The sequence below is a fragment of the Phyllostomus hastatus genome, unplaced genomic scaffold (genome assembly GCF_019186645.2).
Source record: "Phyllostomus hastatus isolate PE091 unplaced genomic scaffold, TTU_PhHast_1.1 phas_scaffold_345, whole genome shotgun sequence".
Lineage (NCBI taxonomy): Eukaryota > Metazoa > Chordata > Mammalia > Chiroptera > Phyllostomidae > Phyllostomus > Phyllostomus hastatus.
The window spans coordinates 17,909,589-17,924,684 of record NW_025334024.1 but is presented as its reverse complement, the minus strand read 5'-3'; the positions used below and the strand labels follow the sequence as shown (position 1 = coordinate 17,924,684).

At 56.0% G+C, this 15,096-nt stretch overlaps 2 protein-coding genes across 3 annotated transcripts; both read right to left on the bottom strand.

Moving 5' to 3' along the window:
- Positions 1-2,134: 2,134 nt before the first annotated feature.
- RRAD (RRAD, Ras related glycolysis inhibitor and calcium channel regulator) lies at positions 2,135-5,422 on the bottom strand. 2 transcript variants are annotated; one of them, XM_045818753.1, is made up of 5 exons: positions 5,251-5,422; positions 4,670-5,042; positions 3,924-3,997; positions 3,590-3,794; positions 2,135-2,780 (listed from the first exon to the last, which is right to left on the bottom strand). In XM_045818753.1, the coding sequence occupies exons 2-5, from the start codon at positions 5,025-5,027 to the stop codon at positions 2,503-2,505; spliced, it is 915 nt and encodes a 304-aa protein (XP_045674709.1). In that variant the 5' UTR covers positions 5,028-5,042; positions 5,251-5,422; the 3' UTR covers positions 2,135-2,502. The 2 variants fall into 2 exon arrangements, with proteins under 2 accessions (XP_045674709.1, XP_045674708.1); XM_045818752.1 differs by lacking the exon at positions 5,251-5,422 and having other exon boundaries at positions 4,670-5,239.
- Positions 5,423-10,684: 5,262 nt separating this feature from the next.
- CIAO2B (cytosolic iron-sulfur assembly component 2B) lies at positions 10,685-12,558 on the bottom strand. Its single transcript, XM_045818839.1, has 5 exons — positions 12,370-12,558; positions 12,122-12,201; positions 11,745-11,870; positions 11,283-11,328; positions 10,685-10,895 (listed from the first exon to the last, which is right to left on the bottom strand). The coding sequence occupies exons 1-5, from the start codon at positions 12,503-12,505 to the stop codon at positions 10,798-10,800; spliced, it is 486 nt and encodes a 161-aa protein (XP_045674795.1). The 5' UTR covers positions 12,506-12,558; the 3' UTR covers positions 10,685-10,797.
- Positions 12,559-15,096: the final 2,538 nt, after the last annotated feature.

Here is a 15,096-nt window from a genome sequence, read left to right as displayed (position 1 = left end):
CCTCCCCTTCCCATGCTGGGTGCTCTCTCTGTCAGTGCAGAGAGGACACCAGATTTTTATTGTCTGTCTCTTCCATGAGACGGTGAGCCCCTTCGGGGCAGCACTCAGGGACCCTGCAATGACCTGGCCCTTGCCCAGCCTCGGCTGCCCTGTCTGTCTTGTGGACCTAAGACAAGGAGCTGGAGGCTTTACGTGAAGGACATATGAGCAGTGCATGGCCTGTCCTAGGTGTCCAGGACTCCAGACCACCTACGAGTGGGGTGGGACAGTGGGTGGGGGGACGGTGGCCTGGGACACTCCCTGAGGCTCCCTAAGTACTCACAATAGCCCCTGGACACTGGAAGGGCTGAGACAATAGACTGCTTCCTGCCTCTGAGTAGGACAGAGAAGACGAAACCAGCTCAGGTGACCTTGAGAGAATTGCCGGGCTGTCCAGAGGCCCTTCCCCCAGTGAGGGCAGCCAAGCAGAGCCAAGAGAAGCTCCTGGGGCCTGGGAGTCCAGAGCAAGGCGGGAGGGTGGGAAGGGTCACAAGGTCTCTAGTCTCTCCTTGTCCTCAGAGTTTCCCATGGTCTCCCCTGAGTCCTTCCCACTGCATATCTGGTTAGGTTCTCTCTGGCCGGAGGCTGCACCGGGACCTCTCAGCTGCACCCAACCTCATCTGTCGCAAGCTGAGTGCCTGCCTCAGGGTCACTCGGGCATCCCGGGCACCCCAGGCTAGAGCAGTGCGGTGTGGAGACGTTGAGACATCTTACGTGCATTAAACTCCTACTACATGCCTGCTCTAAGTACATAACTTCATTATTCCACTCTGTTCTGAAGAGGACACCATCCCCATGTCACACACTGAGGCACAGAGAGGTTGGCTGGCTTGCCAAGGGTCACACAGTCAGTAAGTGGCAGGACCAGGAAGATTCGGGCTGGATGCTTCTTCAGGCCTTGGGACCTTCACTTGCTCTGAGAAAACCATGCCTTCTGTGTGCCTTGAAGTATGTTGGGGTGGGGGTGCAGCAGAAGCTTTGAACAGTAACACTGCCCTGGGGGGCATGTGGTTTAGTCCCAGAGGTCACATACACTGAGAAGCAGCCTTCAAACCCCCTCCTGCCGTTGAACAATGGCATCAGGACCCTAGCCAGGGTGTAAAGGCTCCCAGTGGAAGGAATAAATTGAACTAATGAAGGAATATATGAACCCTGGCCTGGAACTTTCTCAGAAACTCCCCAGCCTTGTCCCGGGCCATGCCCAAGCTCTGGAGACTGTCCCTGCTCAGCCTGTGTGGCAGGGACAAGCCCTTTAGCTCCCTATCTGCCATTGCTGAATGGGGACGCTTGTTCCTGAAACAACATACGTAGAGCAGGCACCTGCGCCCACAAGGGCTCCCCTTCCTGGGCGTGAGCGGTGTGGAGACAGGCACGCCTCCATCAGTGAACGTGCACACCTTCCCACACAGATGCCAGGCCTCTCATTCCAGGCAGGGAGGGCTCCAGGGACCTGTCCCCCCAATACCATCTTAGCCAATGCTGAGCATGGGGTGTTTGGACCAGGCCACTCACAGAGAGGCCCCCTCAGTAGCACGGCCTCAGCAGGGAGGTGGGGAGCCATTCAGAGTTAAGTCCACAGGATATGCCTTCCTCGCTCCACCCTTAACAAGCCAAGGAGTCTTGAAGTCTACCCCAGCCACCCCACCCGAGTGGGTTTCCAGCCTTTCTGGAGGAAGCAAGGCAGAGACACCAGCCAGACAGAGGGCCAGACCCAGGACTCCTGTTTGGACATGAGACCTGGAGCAAGGCATGGTCTCCCGGGCAGCCTCAGTTTTCCTTATACACAGAGAGGGGTGATTGAACCCTCAACCAGCTGGGCAATGCCAGGTCCCAGCACAGAAGAATCTGGATAACACCTGGGAAAGCTTTGTGTCTCCCCCTGCTGCTGGGACCCCCAACTAGGCCCCAACCCATTCCTGCTCCCTCTGGCTCAGCTGGCTATATCTGGGCCCCAACATTCAGATAGTCAAGGCCACACACCAGGATGGGGCAGGGAGCCCCCATCCCTCAACTCTGAAAATGCTGTCTGCTCCTGCAGTGCTGCCCCCTACCCCCCGCCCACCCATGAGGAAACACAGAGTCCACAGCCTTGACCTATCAGCAAATAGACTTTATTACAAAAATCTGCCTGTAAACAAATAGCCACTGCACTGGACAGCCACCCTCCGGGGCATGCACACGGGGCTGGAGAGAAAGGCAGAGTCCTCTCCCCACACACAGCCCTGTCCCATGGGCTGGCCTCGGGCTGCTGCTTGGGACTCACGTGGGCCTGCCTAAGCACCTCTTTGGGCCCTGCACTCGATGGCCAGTGGAAGCCACCTCCCTGGGCAACACTGCCTGTCCGTGGCCATGAGGTGGGGTACACCCGAGTCTGAGCCAGCCCCGAGGCCCCCTAGGGCAGTTGCTGGGCCAGCCCACCAATCTGCCCAACTGTCTGCACAACACCGTACGTGGCCTTGAGGCCTAGAGCACGGAAAGGTCGTGGCAAGACTTGGACTTGGCACGAAAGGCCATCTTGCGGCTGTTGCGTGCTACAATGCGGCCCAGGAAGCGCTTCGCCTTCTTGCCGAGGCTCTCTCGCCGCCGGGTACCTGCTTGCCGACGTGCATTGGCCTCTTTGCTGTCCCTGCGCAGGCGTATCTGGCGCACAATGCCCTCGAACAGCGCCTGGACGTTGTGGTGCAGCGCAGCGGAGGTCTCGATAAACTTGCAGTTGAAAACCACCGCACAGGCCCGGCCCTCTGGTGTAGGTGGGGAGAACACACCAGTAAACAAAGTGGGATGGTGAAGAGTCCACCCAAATCCTGACCACCCCATGGCATCTGCCACTCAGGAATCTATGGGTAAGGGACAGTGGAGCGCTGGGCCCTCTGCAGAAACAGAGACCCCAGTTCCTGTATGGAGGGTCCCAGGCATTGCTGGTCACCCAGCTGGGTGTTTAAGTTTAAGGAGCTCACAGAGTCCTGCAAAAGGAGATTTATTTATTGAAATAATTTGAAGTCTGACATGTAAATAGAAGCGCCCCGGTGGTCAACACAGGAGAATGAGAACTTTGCTGGACAGCTGAGTGAATTATGGTTTGATGTTATGTCATCAGGAATGACCAGTGGAATGGTGGGAATGTAACCAAGTCCCTGCTTGGTACCTCTGAGAGGCTCCGTTCTGGGGCCACAAAGTAGGATACCGAGCTCAAGAAGGGAGGGTCTTCCCCAGCAGCAAGTCTACTTTGAGGCTGGCCCAGGCCTGGGATCCAGGTTCTGATGTCCTGCCCTAATTCCATGCACTCTCCTCACCCCTCATCTGTCAGGTCAGAGGACGAGAGGACCCTGAGATGACCCCGCAGCCTCCACCCCTCCTAGCACATTTGGTCCTTCCCTGGCACTCTCAGGTTTTAGAAGTCCTGTGGGAAGAAGCGCTCCCCTCCCCCTCCAAGTTTTCTTCCTGGACATTTTTAGCCACTGATGACCATCCCCAGGGATTCAGAGTCAAGACTGAGCTGACCACAGCCCGGCCAGGATCCCCCTCCCTTTCGGTCCCGCTCCCGGCTCACCATCCAGGGAGACCTCACGAGAGCGCACCAGGTCGCTCTTGTTGCCCACTAGGATGATGGGCACGTCGTCTGTCTGCCGTGCCCGCCGCAGCTGGACCCGCAGCTCTGAGGCCTTCTCGAAGCTGCCCTTGTCTGTCACTGAGTACACGATGACGTATGCATCCCCCATGGCCATGCAGTGGCCAGGTAGCCAGTGGCCCCCATCCTAAAGAACACATACACACACATCTACACAACAGGCCTCAGGCCCCAGCTCCAAGGTTGTTACTCCCAGCAGGCCCCTGCTCCCAGCTCACCCCTCCCACCCTGCCCTGGGTCTCAGCCTGCATCCTACCTGCTCCCAGATATCATAGACCATGAGCGACGCCTCTTCTCCATCCACCATGATGGAGCGATCATATGTGTGCCCTGGACAGGAGACCAGTAGTTAGGTTCACTTGCTGGCTGCCAAAAGCTTCCCCCCGCCCCCACCACACACACACCAGCTTTCCTATTCTGGCCTCACTCCCCAACTCCTCCCCAGAGCCACCCCCCACCCCCAAACCTTCCTGTCCACTGGTGGCTGCTATAGGACAACAGAAGTGATGGGGGTGGGGGGGAGGGGGGTAGCTGTGCCTGGCCTCCACCTAGACACCCCTCCCCCAAGCTGGCAGCGTCCTGGGTGGCCAGTCCTGTGCTCCCTGCCCACCTGTTGCCTGGGCCCCAGGGTAGTTCTGACCATGGTGTTCTGAGTGAGAATAATGACAGTCACATCCTCCGCAGACCTTCATCACCTAAGATGCCTTTCCTGGAAACCCCCTCTGGCTTTGTTCCTGTCTGTCCTGGCAGGAAGAAATGTTCTGCTCCGTCCTAGAGTAGCCATATGTATGCCCCTGGCCTTCTCAGCATTTCTTCCTCTACCAAGGGTCCCTGCTCCTTTAATTTCCCCAACTGTGAAACAGGTAGACAGAGGCATGTTTCTGAAAGTGCCTTCAGAATCCCTTGCTATTTGCCGCTTTTATCCCAGGTCCCCACCCCTGTAGCCCCTAGTCCTAACCCTGGGATCTCCCCTCCTTTGAATAGTCCCAGCCCCTTCCTTACCTGTGGCCTCGGCTTCAGGCCCATCCTCTAAACCACCGAAGATACGCGCCAGAGCGCTCTTGCCCACGCCAGGCGCCCCCAGCAGCAGCACCTTGTAAACGCTCTCGTCTGAGTCGCTGCCCCCTGAGCTAAGCGAATCAGAGGAGCTCTCTGGCCAGTCCAGCCTCGGACCCTGGGTCCGAGTTCCCGCTGCCGCAGCCGTTGCCAGAGCGCTGGGAGCTAGCGCCGCCTGCAGGTCGCGCTCGTCCACCGGCATGCTTCGGCGGTGGAGAGGAGGTGCGGCGCCCCAGGGTGTGCTGCCCCGACGGCGCTCGCGCTCCCGGCGGCTCCCTCCTGCTCCGCCGCCATTTAGAGTCATCGCGTCGGAAGCCGTCTGGGGAAGAATCGGGATGGCTCTTAAGCCACGGTGGAGATGGAGAGGGAGGCTGGACCCCGGGCGCGCCTCTGGACCGACGACCTGCAGGGGTCCCATCTCAGTCGTGAAGGTCTTTGCGCCCTGGCTTGAGACCCATCCTTCTGACTCGTCCATCGGCAACCCTGATGGCGCGACCACCCCCATCCCGTTCAGACAGGACACTCACCCACTCGCACAAAGACACAGTCAGGACTAGGTCCCGTGCTCGGATCGCAGACCCAGGACTAGGCTACCCGACGTTGTCACAGCGGCTGCCTTCTCTGTCCGCACTGGGTCGGGGCTCCGAGAGCCGCCTATTTAAGCCTCTGCCCGCCCCCGCACTCGCCCCCGTCCACGCTGAAGCCCGGGCTGACGTGTCTGTCCCCCTTCCCCCCAGGAGGGATCCCACACCCTCCCCCTAGGACCTCACACCCACCGAGACCCCGCCCCATCCTCCAGGGCGGAGCAAGGCAGACTGGCAGAGGAAGGGGGGGGGGGCGGTGTCTGACTCGTGTGTGTGTGTGTGTGTGTGTGTGTGTGTGTGTGTGTGTGTGTGTGTGTGTGTTTTGTCTGGGAGGCACCGAAGAAGGGAGAAGGTAGGGGAGTGTGTAAATGGGGAGGCGAGGTGGGAGGGTGCCATCATAGGTGGGGGCAGGGACCAACCAAGGCTGCTGGCTCTTTGGGGAAGAATTAGGTCTGGCCCTTTAATAAGTAAAGTTTCCTTTCCCTCCTTTCCAGGTCCTGGCCTGTTGCCCAAGCAAGCAGAACATTTACAGGCTGGACAGACTTCACCCTTCCTCTGTCCGCTGACACCCACTCCCCACTGACGCATGTCTGAGCTAGAATTTAGGGGTCCTAAATCGGGCTTCTAGCCTCAAGTCCAAGTTCTTCCCACTCCCCTCCTTGCCATGGGAAGTTGAAGTTTCTAGCTGATGAACCTGCCCTTCAGGATGAGGGTTAATGTCACCCCATGAGCCCCTGGGGGCCCTTGAAGAGCTGTTTGGGGGGAGCGGGCAAGGAAGGGAGGTCCTCTGGCAGTGTGCTGCAGGTAGAGGTGCAAGCCTGAATCCTGGGGTGGGGACCCAGACCTCGAAAAGGGAAAGGATGAACTCAGCACCACCTCACCCCCCAGCACCCTCCACACAGCTGCCAGCGACTCTGCTAAAAATACCTGGCCCTGGCCCTGGCCCTGGTCATTCTGCTTCTGGGCTGGAAGTTGCCCAAAGTTGGTGAAATCCTGGCAGGCAGGCATCAGATGCCAGCAGGAGCAAGGCGAGGTGGACCTGGACCAGGAACTGGATCAGAACTGCATCCAGCCACTTTAAGAGCCTTCGGTGTCTGCCTGCTTCCCTCTAGACCCGGTCCGGACCTGCTTGTTCAGGGCACACGCAAGGCCTGGAGGTTCAGACTCCCATCCAGGAGGTGCACAGAGCGGGGTGCTGAGGGGAGCCCTTAGCCACCACTCTTTGTCACCACTTCCCAGAGCTCTCTCCCCCTTCATACCTAGGGTGGCTGCGGGCACACAGAGGGAAGTATAATGAGGAGGCTTTGTCTCTAGTCCTGGAACTGCCTCCATGTTCGTGGGTTTTGCCTCTATCCCAGACTCTGGGTGTCCAGCTATAAATTGGGGATGTATGAGCTGTTCCGCCTTGCTCGTATATCTGGAGTGTGTGAGGGTTGGGGGTAGGCAGGCTGTGAAGTACTTTGTGACAGGGACCTACTATCAGACTCTGACATTTGCTTGTGATAAGTGTGGCAGGAGTGGGGGCACCCATTCAGGGCTCAGGTGACATCATAGATGGAAGGATCCTAGTGGGCTGTTGTAGGTTGTCATGGAGACCTGGTAGGGCTCTCTGGCTGCTGCATCAGTTTCCTTGGCAACATCTGAGAGGGCCTTGGAGTAAGGAGGGCCTGGCTAAGTGAGTGTTAGGGGGTTTGTGCAGACCCCCCTCATTCTTGAGGTCTCCAAAGTAGGCAAAGGCTGGACTGCGGGATGGCCTGTCCATTTGTGTTCTTCATGCAGCCTGGAGGATCTTGGAGGCCTGGGCAAGCCCATGCTGGCTCTGGCTTCCTGAATGAGGTCCAGTGGGAAGAAGGAGTCCAAGGGTCGAGCCTCATGTCAGAGGACACAAGTCTCCGGAGCCAGCAAACTACTTCCCATCAGGATCCTGGCTGGGCTGCTCATGGCCCCTCCAATCCACATGACTTTGCCGTTAAAAAGAGCCCCTGGATGTCTGACTGGAGGGCGGGAAAGTGTGGGGGTGGGGGGTACCTGTGGCTCTTCCCAGCAGGGAGCCATGCAAGGAATTAGGGCTGGGTTTCCCCTCTGGTAATCTGAGCTCTTGGCCTCCCCAGTGTTTCTTCATTGCCAAGGGAACTGCATCCACATTGGGCCACTCAGGCCCCAGGCATTCTCTGGCAGCCAGGAACACTCACCTCAAGTGCGGCCAGGGGCCCTGGGACCCAAGACCGGGACTCGACCTTCAGACACCCCTTACCCCCACCTCCTGGGCCTCTCAGCTTTCTGGACAGCCCGACCTTCAAATCCCAGCTCTGCCACTCAGTAGCTGTTTCACCTCTGCCCATTTATCTTGGCTGCACCTCCGTTTCCTCCTGTGTAGAATGGGGATAATGCCTCCTTGGGGGTATTATAAGATATGAATAAAGTAGTTGGCACATGTCTGCTGTATAGTATCTCCGTGTGAACAGTTTTGTTTTTCATGCTTGGTTGGACAGCCAGGTTTGAGCAAATCCCTGTCCTGCTCCTTCTTTCCTGCTTCGGCTCTGTTCTCAGCTGCCGTTCCTCTCTTCCCCATACCCACCGTCCCTCCGTGGGACCCCACACCCTACCTCCTCCCTTTGGTAGTGACATGTTGCAAGGGGGACTTGGCTGGGTTTCAGTAGCCTCTTCTCTCCCCACACAATGGCACCACAACCTGGTTCCTCTGTTCTGTTCTGAGGCTCCGTTCATTCATTCCACTGCCCCCTACTAAGTACCTCATATGCCCCAGGCCCTCGTGCTGTGGTCATAATGCTAGGCAAAAGTCCACAGAGCTGAGCATGTTCACACATGTCATCTGGTCCCTGGGTCATTCTCACTTATGATTTGTTGTTCCCATTTTGCAGACATGGTAACCGAGGCCTGAGAAGTCATAGGCCAGAAACAGCAGAGCCAGACACACCTGGTAGAAGGCTTTAGGGAACGCCACCCCCCTCCACCCTGTACCCATGTCCTCAGACAGCAGCTGGGTTCCAGAAAGATCCCTAGGCACTATCCCAGGATTCACAGATGGTGTCCCTGCAGGCAGCCAGGGGCCAGGCACAGATGAGTCAAGACTGACAAGGGGACTATCTGATATGCCAGCTGTGACACAATCAGCTTGATATCCGGCACTCACCATGGCCTTGACTGCCAGGAGGGCCAGCTGAATGACTCAGTGACACCTGCCTCCCCCATGACCTCCCAAACCCAGCTGAACACACTCATCCGCAGGGGTGTCTGATCTGCAGTCCGCCATTGAGTTGTGAATGCAGCCTAACACAAAACTGTAAGTTTACTTAAAACATTATCAGATTTTTTTGTGATTACATGTTGCAGTGTATTTAATGTGTGGCCCAAGACAACTCTCCTTCCAGTGTGGTGCAGAGGCGCCAAAAGGTTGGACACCCTAGAGAAACCAAGGCTGTCAGTGCAGAGGTATACACGTGGCGAAGCTTACGGCCAGGTATTGGTGGTTGGAAAGGCTCCCTGGGAACTGAGGGGCCCTGGCTGATCACCCAGCCTCTCTCTCAAGAGAGAGTGAGCACTAAGCTTCTCCATCTGTGGAAGTGGGCGGGGGGGGGGCGGGGGGCAGGGGGTTCAATGCCTGGAAGATCACCTGAAATGAGCCCAGATCCATTTTAAATCTCCACAGGGCAGTCCCAAGTGATTGCCATGACTATCCCCACATAATGCATGAAGAAACTGGGTGGCATGTGCTGGTGGCTTCACCTCTCTGAGCTTCAGCAGTCAGATCTTGGTCACTAGGTGACCAAGCAGCTCCCTCCTGGAGTTGGGGGTTGGGGGTGCTCAGAGGCCTTTCCATCCAGGCAACAGTGCCCCCTGCCAGCTGCGCCATACCAGCTAAACTGCTTAGCTTCCTCTCTACTCCCTAGCTGAAGGTATTGGGGAGTAAATTACTTATTCCAGAAGCTCATCTCCTCACCTGCAAAATAGGGAATAGCAACAGCCACACCAAGCTGGACCAAGAATCGCCCAACTAGTTAGTGTCCATAAAGCTCCTCAGGCTCACTGTTGTCGGCCGGCCCTCAAAAACAGGTTTGCCAAATGCCCAGGCTGCCTGCTGAGGCCTCTGGAGGTCTCTGCGCAGTCACATCTGAGCCTCAGCAGGGATGCAGCAGGCAGTGCAAAGTGTCTTAATATCCCCATTTATCCACAGAGGAAGAAACCAAGGCAGGGAATCAGGCATTACATCTCCTTACTGGCTAATCCAAGGTCTAAGCCCCAGGGTCTGTCCTGGTGACCAACTGTGCGCTGGTCACAGTACTAGGGGAGGCAGAGGCCCCAGACCTGAGCACCTGGAGTGACACACACCTCCTTGGGGGCTGGTGGAGATGCTTCAGCTTCCTTTCAACAGAAAAATCTGTTGTCACTGCCCTGACCAGGGGAGTAGACTGAGCGTCACCAACAGTGAGGCAAGCTGGCATCACACACCTACTGGTGGATGCGAAAGGGTACATACAGCACCCCTGGGCAAGGTTCGCATTCCTGCACTCCAACCTGAACTCAAGCAACTTCTAGTTTACAGGAAATACAGCAAAGGAACAAATTAGATTGTGGTACTTCTCCAGGACAACTCACTTGGACTTTTCAAAAAAGTCACCATCAAAAAAGAAAAAGGAGGGGGTTGGGAAGAAGATAGCAACCAAATGCAAATGCCTGAACCCTGATTAAAAAAAACAACTGTCAATGATGTTTTAGAGAAATTAATATATGACAGGATATTAGATGACACGAATTGTTCATTTTCTTTTAACAGATTTTATTTACTTATTTTTAGAGGGAAAGGGAGAGAGGGAAACATCAATGTGTGGTTGCCTCTAGAGTGCCCCCTACTGAGGACCTGGCCCACGACCCAGGCATGTGCCCTGACCAGGAATCAAACCAGTGACCCTTTGGTTTGCAGGCCGGAACTCAATCCACTGAGACACACCAGCCAAGGGTAGAATTGTTCATATTTTTGGCCAGATAATAGTACTACACTTACACAGGCTTACTCTTAGGAAACACAGGATGAAACACTACTTAGACATAAAGGGTTCTGTGTCTGCAGATTACTGTTAAATGTATTTATATTATATACATGTATAAATAAAACCAATGGTGCAACATACTAACAACTGTTGAATCCAAGTGGTGGATATACAAATATGTTCGCTATACTACTCTTTCCAATTTTGGGGCATACCTGCAACTTTTCTTAATCAAACCATTGGGGAAAATTTGTTAAATGAACTGCATCTCATTAAATGACCTGGCCAATACAGGCACTCACTATGAACGCCCCCCCCCCAAACCCCGAGTGACCCCGAAATGAAAGACTCTAAGACATACTGGGACATGAATATAAATTAAGGGTTTATTACAAAATGCAAAATGTTAGCTTTTTATTGTCAGTGGTTCAAGAAAACAAGGCAATGAGCCCTGGGTGAGGCTAGGGATGAAAAGTCAGGCTCAGGAGCGTGCTGATAGGCACTGGTTCACAACCTCCAGAAGGTGGGTGTTCTCCAGCGCAGCTGCCACCCGCTCCTTATCTGCAAGTTGCTTGTTCACTGGATGGGAAGGAGGGAGTGGTAAAATATATATACCTCCACCAACAAAGCACCCTCCCCCATCACCCCCTTACCAGGATCCTAAGCCTCGATCAGGCTACCTGAACCACGTGAGTCCACACCTGGGACCCCTCCCACCTGGCTGCTCATGTCTGCCTCCTGTACTGTAACGCCTGACACACTCTGGCCTTGTGTCGTTAGGAGAGGGAGAGGACAGGAATGGGGGACACAGTCAACAGACAAGACGTACGTAAGTCCAGCTTCGGTGTAAGTCGCTACCTCCACTGAGGAGTTCCCCATCCAGCAGCCACCCACCCCCTTGCCCCACAAACCACCATGGCAGCGGAAAGCCTCAGGGCCAATGCCTCAACACCAGCCCACACTTACCGGCATGCTCTGAGGCATGGGTCCCTGGCGTAATGTGCACGTCCATCTGGGAGGGAGACAGGCAGAGCCTGAGCACTCAACCACCTGTCTACTCCGTCTTTTCTCTCCCCTACTCTCCACCTTCTAATCATGCCTCTGGACTCTGACCCTTCTGGTACACCCCAAACCCACCCATAGCCACTCCATTTCTACCCAAAGGCCTGCCTATGCCCCAACCCCGCTCCAAACCTGTCTACAGCTCCCTACTGCCCTCCCTGCCACAATTCTCACTACTCTTCTGCACTTTCCAGCTCAGGCCTTTATTCTTGTTGCCCCACGCCATTGAAAGGCTTCTCCAGTTTCATCTCTGTTAACTGGTATCTTGCCAGGTCTTATTCTGAGGTCCGTGTTCATCCTCTTCATGTTCTTCTCAGTGGCAGGTAACTACACTCGCTCCATCCCCAGCACTCAGTTCCAACCTACCTTGAAGCGCTGGGGAAGAGATCGAAGAAGCTTGACTTTGATGGACAGGCCAATAAGGGTAGCCATGCTGCAGTGAGGAATGGTGGGTGTGAAGGCCACTGCCACAGTGCTCTCGGGGTCACTCACCTGGTTGGGGGTGGGATGTCAGAAGTCTTGGCCCTTTCGGCCCAGAGCCCCTCTTCTTTGTTGCTTCAGGCAAGTCGTCTAACCTCTATGGGCCTCAGTTTCCTCATCCATTAAATGGTCACAACAGTCCCCTCTCCCAAAGATCCCCTGAGGAGCCCCTGAGCTAAGAGAATGACTGCCCTTTAATGCACAGCTGAACCTTTCTGACTCTTCCGAACAAGCAGCTCCCCTTAGACGCTGGGCTGGCTCACCTGAACCCGAACTTGCTCTACTACGTTCAATTCTTCTAGCGTCAGTGGATGCTCCGGGTCATTGATGGAGCGAATCAAATGTAGCAAGTGAAGGAAAAGGGACTCCATGCCTTTTCCCACTCAGAACCCTCCGCCAGGAATGCCTGGCCCTGACACAGCTCCACCGACTACTGGCCATCACTTAATCCCCCTCCCAGCGCCCCGAGAACGCGCCCGCGCCCGCGCCCGCGCCCGGCAGCGGCGGATATCGAAGATCTCGCGCGCGTCGATGCTGTCTGGAACCTGCTCATCTTCCTCCCCCGCGGTCACCGGCCGCTCCCCCGAGCGCTCGTAGATGAGGGGGTTAGCGTTCTCCAGGAGGCCGCCCCCGCCGCCGCCCACCATCGCGGAACCGCTACAGGACACTGTCAGCGGGCACTTCCGCTAACGGAGCACTTCCGGGGAACGGGAAGGGGCGGGGCGACGGGGTCACGCGGGGGACACGCAAGGGACCGAGTCCTCAACCTGGGGTTGGGAAGGGGCTGTGGGCTCTGGGTGCTCCTTTCGCGGACTCAGTAAGGTGCGACAGTTCCAGGAACGGCGCAGGGAAGGTGACGCTGGGCGGTGCGAGCCGTAGCGTGCTGGACCAAGGCTGGTTCTCGGGGGCACTGAAGACCGGTCTGAAACTGAGCCTGGCGTATCTTCGGGCATCTTCCTCCGGGCAGTCTGCCCCTTAGTCTGAGCGGGCGCTCGCGTGCCCAGAGTTGCTTCTATCCTGGCTCAGTTCACTTCGTTTCGGAACCTCCCGAGGACGCGACTGCATCCCCCGTTGCACGTTGGCCCCAGGAGTGCCCTGCCGAGTGCCCACGGCGCTGGCGAGAAGGCGTTCTTTGAACGTTTGTTAAATGAACCTTGGCTGGCCTGGCGAAGGGTCACCGGTTTGATTCCAGGCCGAGTTCCCAGTAGGGTGCGCTCCAGAGGCAACCACACGTTAATGTTTCTTCTCTTTTCCCCTCCCTTCCTTTCTCTAAAAGTAATAAAAAAAGTTTAAATGTTTGTTAAATGACTGGCCCCTCAGGCCAGAGTCGGACAATAAGGGGATGAAGAACCTTGAAGGTGGACCCAAGAGACATCCCTGAAAGCAGGGAGGAACTTTCAGGATGAAGGGCACTCACACCTATCTGCCTTAAGGTCGTTCCCATTTCTCCATCAACATGTACCTCCCCTAGGAAGCTCTCCTAGGTTCCTGTCTTATTCCCTTGTTCCCTTACTTGACCCCCGGAACACTGTTGTCAGGCCTGTGGGTATAAGAACAGTGAACTCGGGTTTGAGGAGAGGGTTCTTGGTATTGAGGAGGGGCTGTAGAAGCCTCGCGGCCCCTTCAGAGGTGGCCCAAGGGCGTCCGAGCAGAGGGGGAGTGGCCATGCCAGTGCCTGCCTACTACTGGCCTTTGCCCTTTCAGTGCTGCTCTCCTACCAAACCCACCTATCAGTACCTACTACATGCCCAATCCAAACTCTGGACTTCAAGGAGGCACTCACTGATCCTGGGGGGTGGGTGGGGGAGCAGTGTGCCCCTCTGTGAGCCAACCTTGCAGCTGGACTTTGAGCAAGGGTGAACGCAGTAGCCTGTGGTTGCCTGCTGCTCTTTGAGGGTGAGGCTCCCGTGGTTGGACCAGGTCAGACTTGCCAAAGTCTGCAGAGGCAGGACCTGAGGCAGGGCGGGAAGGAGGAGGGAGCTTGGGGACCCTGTGCCAGACCCAATGCTTGCAACTACCTGGGGTGAGCTCCCTAAGGTGGTTGTCTCATCCCCCTGGTGAGGCCCAGCCCCAATCTGCCAGGTGCTGGGGAGCCCACTCTTTGTAGGGGGGGCCTCAGGGTTTCATAGCCCTAGGCCCAGCCTACCCCCAACTGGAGACTCCCAACTACCCAGGGCTTGAAAATCTCTGACACCCAGGAGGAGATGGACAGAGAAACATTGAAAGCTATCCTGCAGACAATATTAACCATGATGGTAAGGCTCCTGGAGTCCTGCCCCAATGGAGAAGTTTCCCTCTCCTGTCCCAAGGCAGGAGAGACCCATCCCCCAGATATCTTACCCATCTAATGTCCCCCATGAATAAAGGCTGGCCTCACCCCAGAGGTTGGCCCCTTTCCCACATCCTTACCTCATCCCAGGATCCACCTCCTGGATCCTGCCCCTGCTTCCTCCCTGCCCCTACCAGCTTGCCTAACCTACTCTTCCTGATCCACCTGGGGTAGATGCTGCCTCCTGAGTTTGGTGACTGTTGATGGAGGAGTACATGGGAGACAGTAGGGCCCCCCAGAACCTCCAAATTCAGTTCCATGCAGTGATAGGGGACTCCATCTTGGCGGTCCTTGCACTCCAAGGTGCAGATTTTCAGTGTGAGTACATCTGTAACTAAGGCCAGGCCGGCAAGATGGCAGCTCGGAGCTGCAGGTTCCAGGTGAGGTGTGTTGGTGTCCAGGTCCCAACCCATGTCTATGTATTGGGCTTCTAGGTACCAGGCACTTGATGTCCCTCATCTTGGTAAATCTTTATGGCTAGTTTAAGACATTTCCTCCATTTTACAGATGAGAAAACAGAAGTTCATTGACTTCCTCAAGACCACACCCTAGGAAGTTCCAAGACCTTAATTTGAACCCAGGCCCTTCCCTCTGCCCTTGGTCTAGCCCATGGCTCCCTCACCCCTTTGCTCAGATTCCAGCTAGTTATGGACGTAGCTGTGTCATAACTGTGGGTGATACAAGGAAGCTCCAGGTAAGGGGCTGCCATGCCATGACCTGTCCACCCCACACCCTTAGGTTCCCATGCCCTGGTCTATTTCTGTGAATTCCAGCATTGGTCCAGCTTCTTCAAGGACAGCAAGCTGACCCATGTGAGGGAAGACCGTGGGGATGAGATGTTCTTTGTCTTTGGAACCTCTTCCTGGAGCAGCCACAGTAAGTCTTCCCAGATGGGTCCCTCAGAGGCCC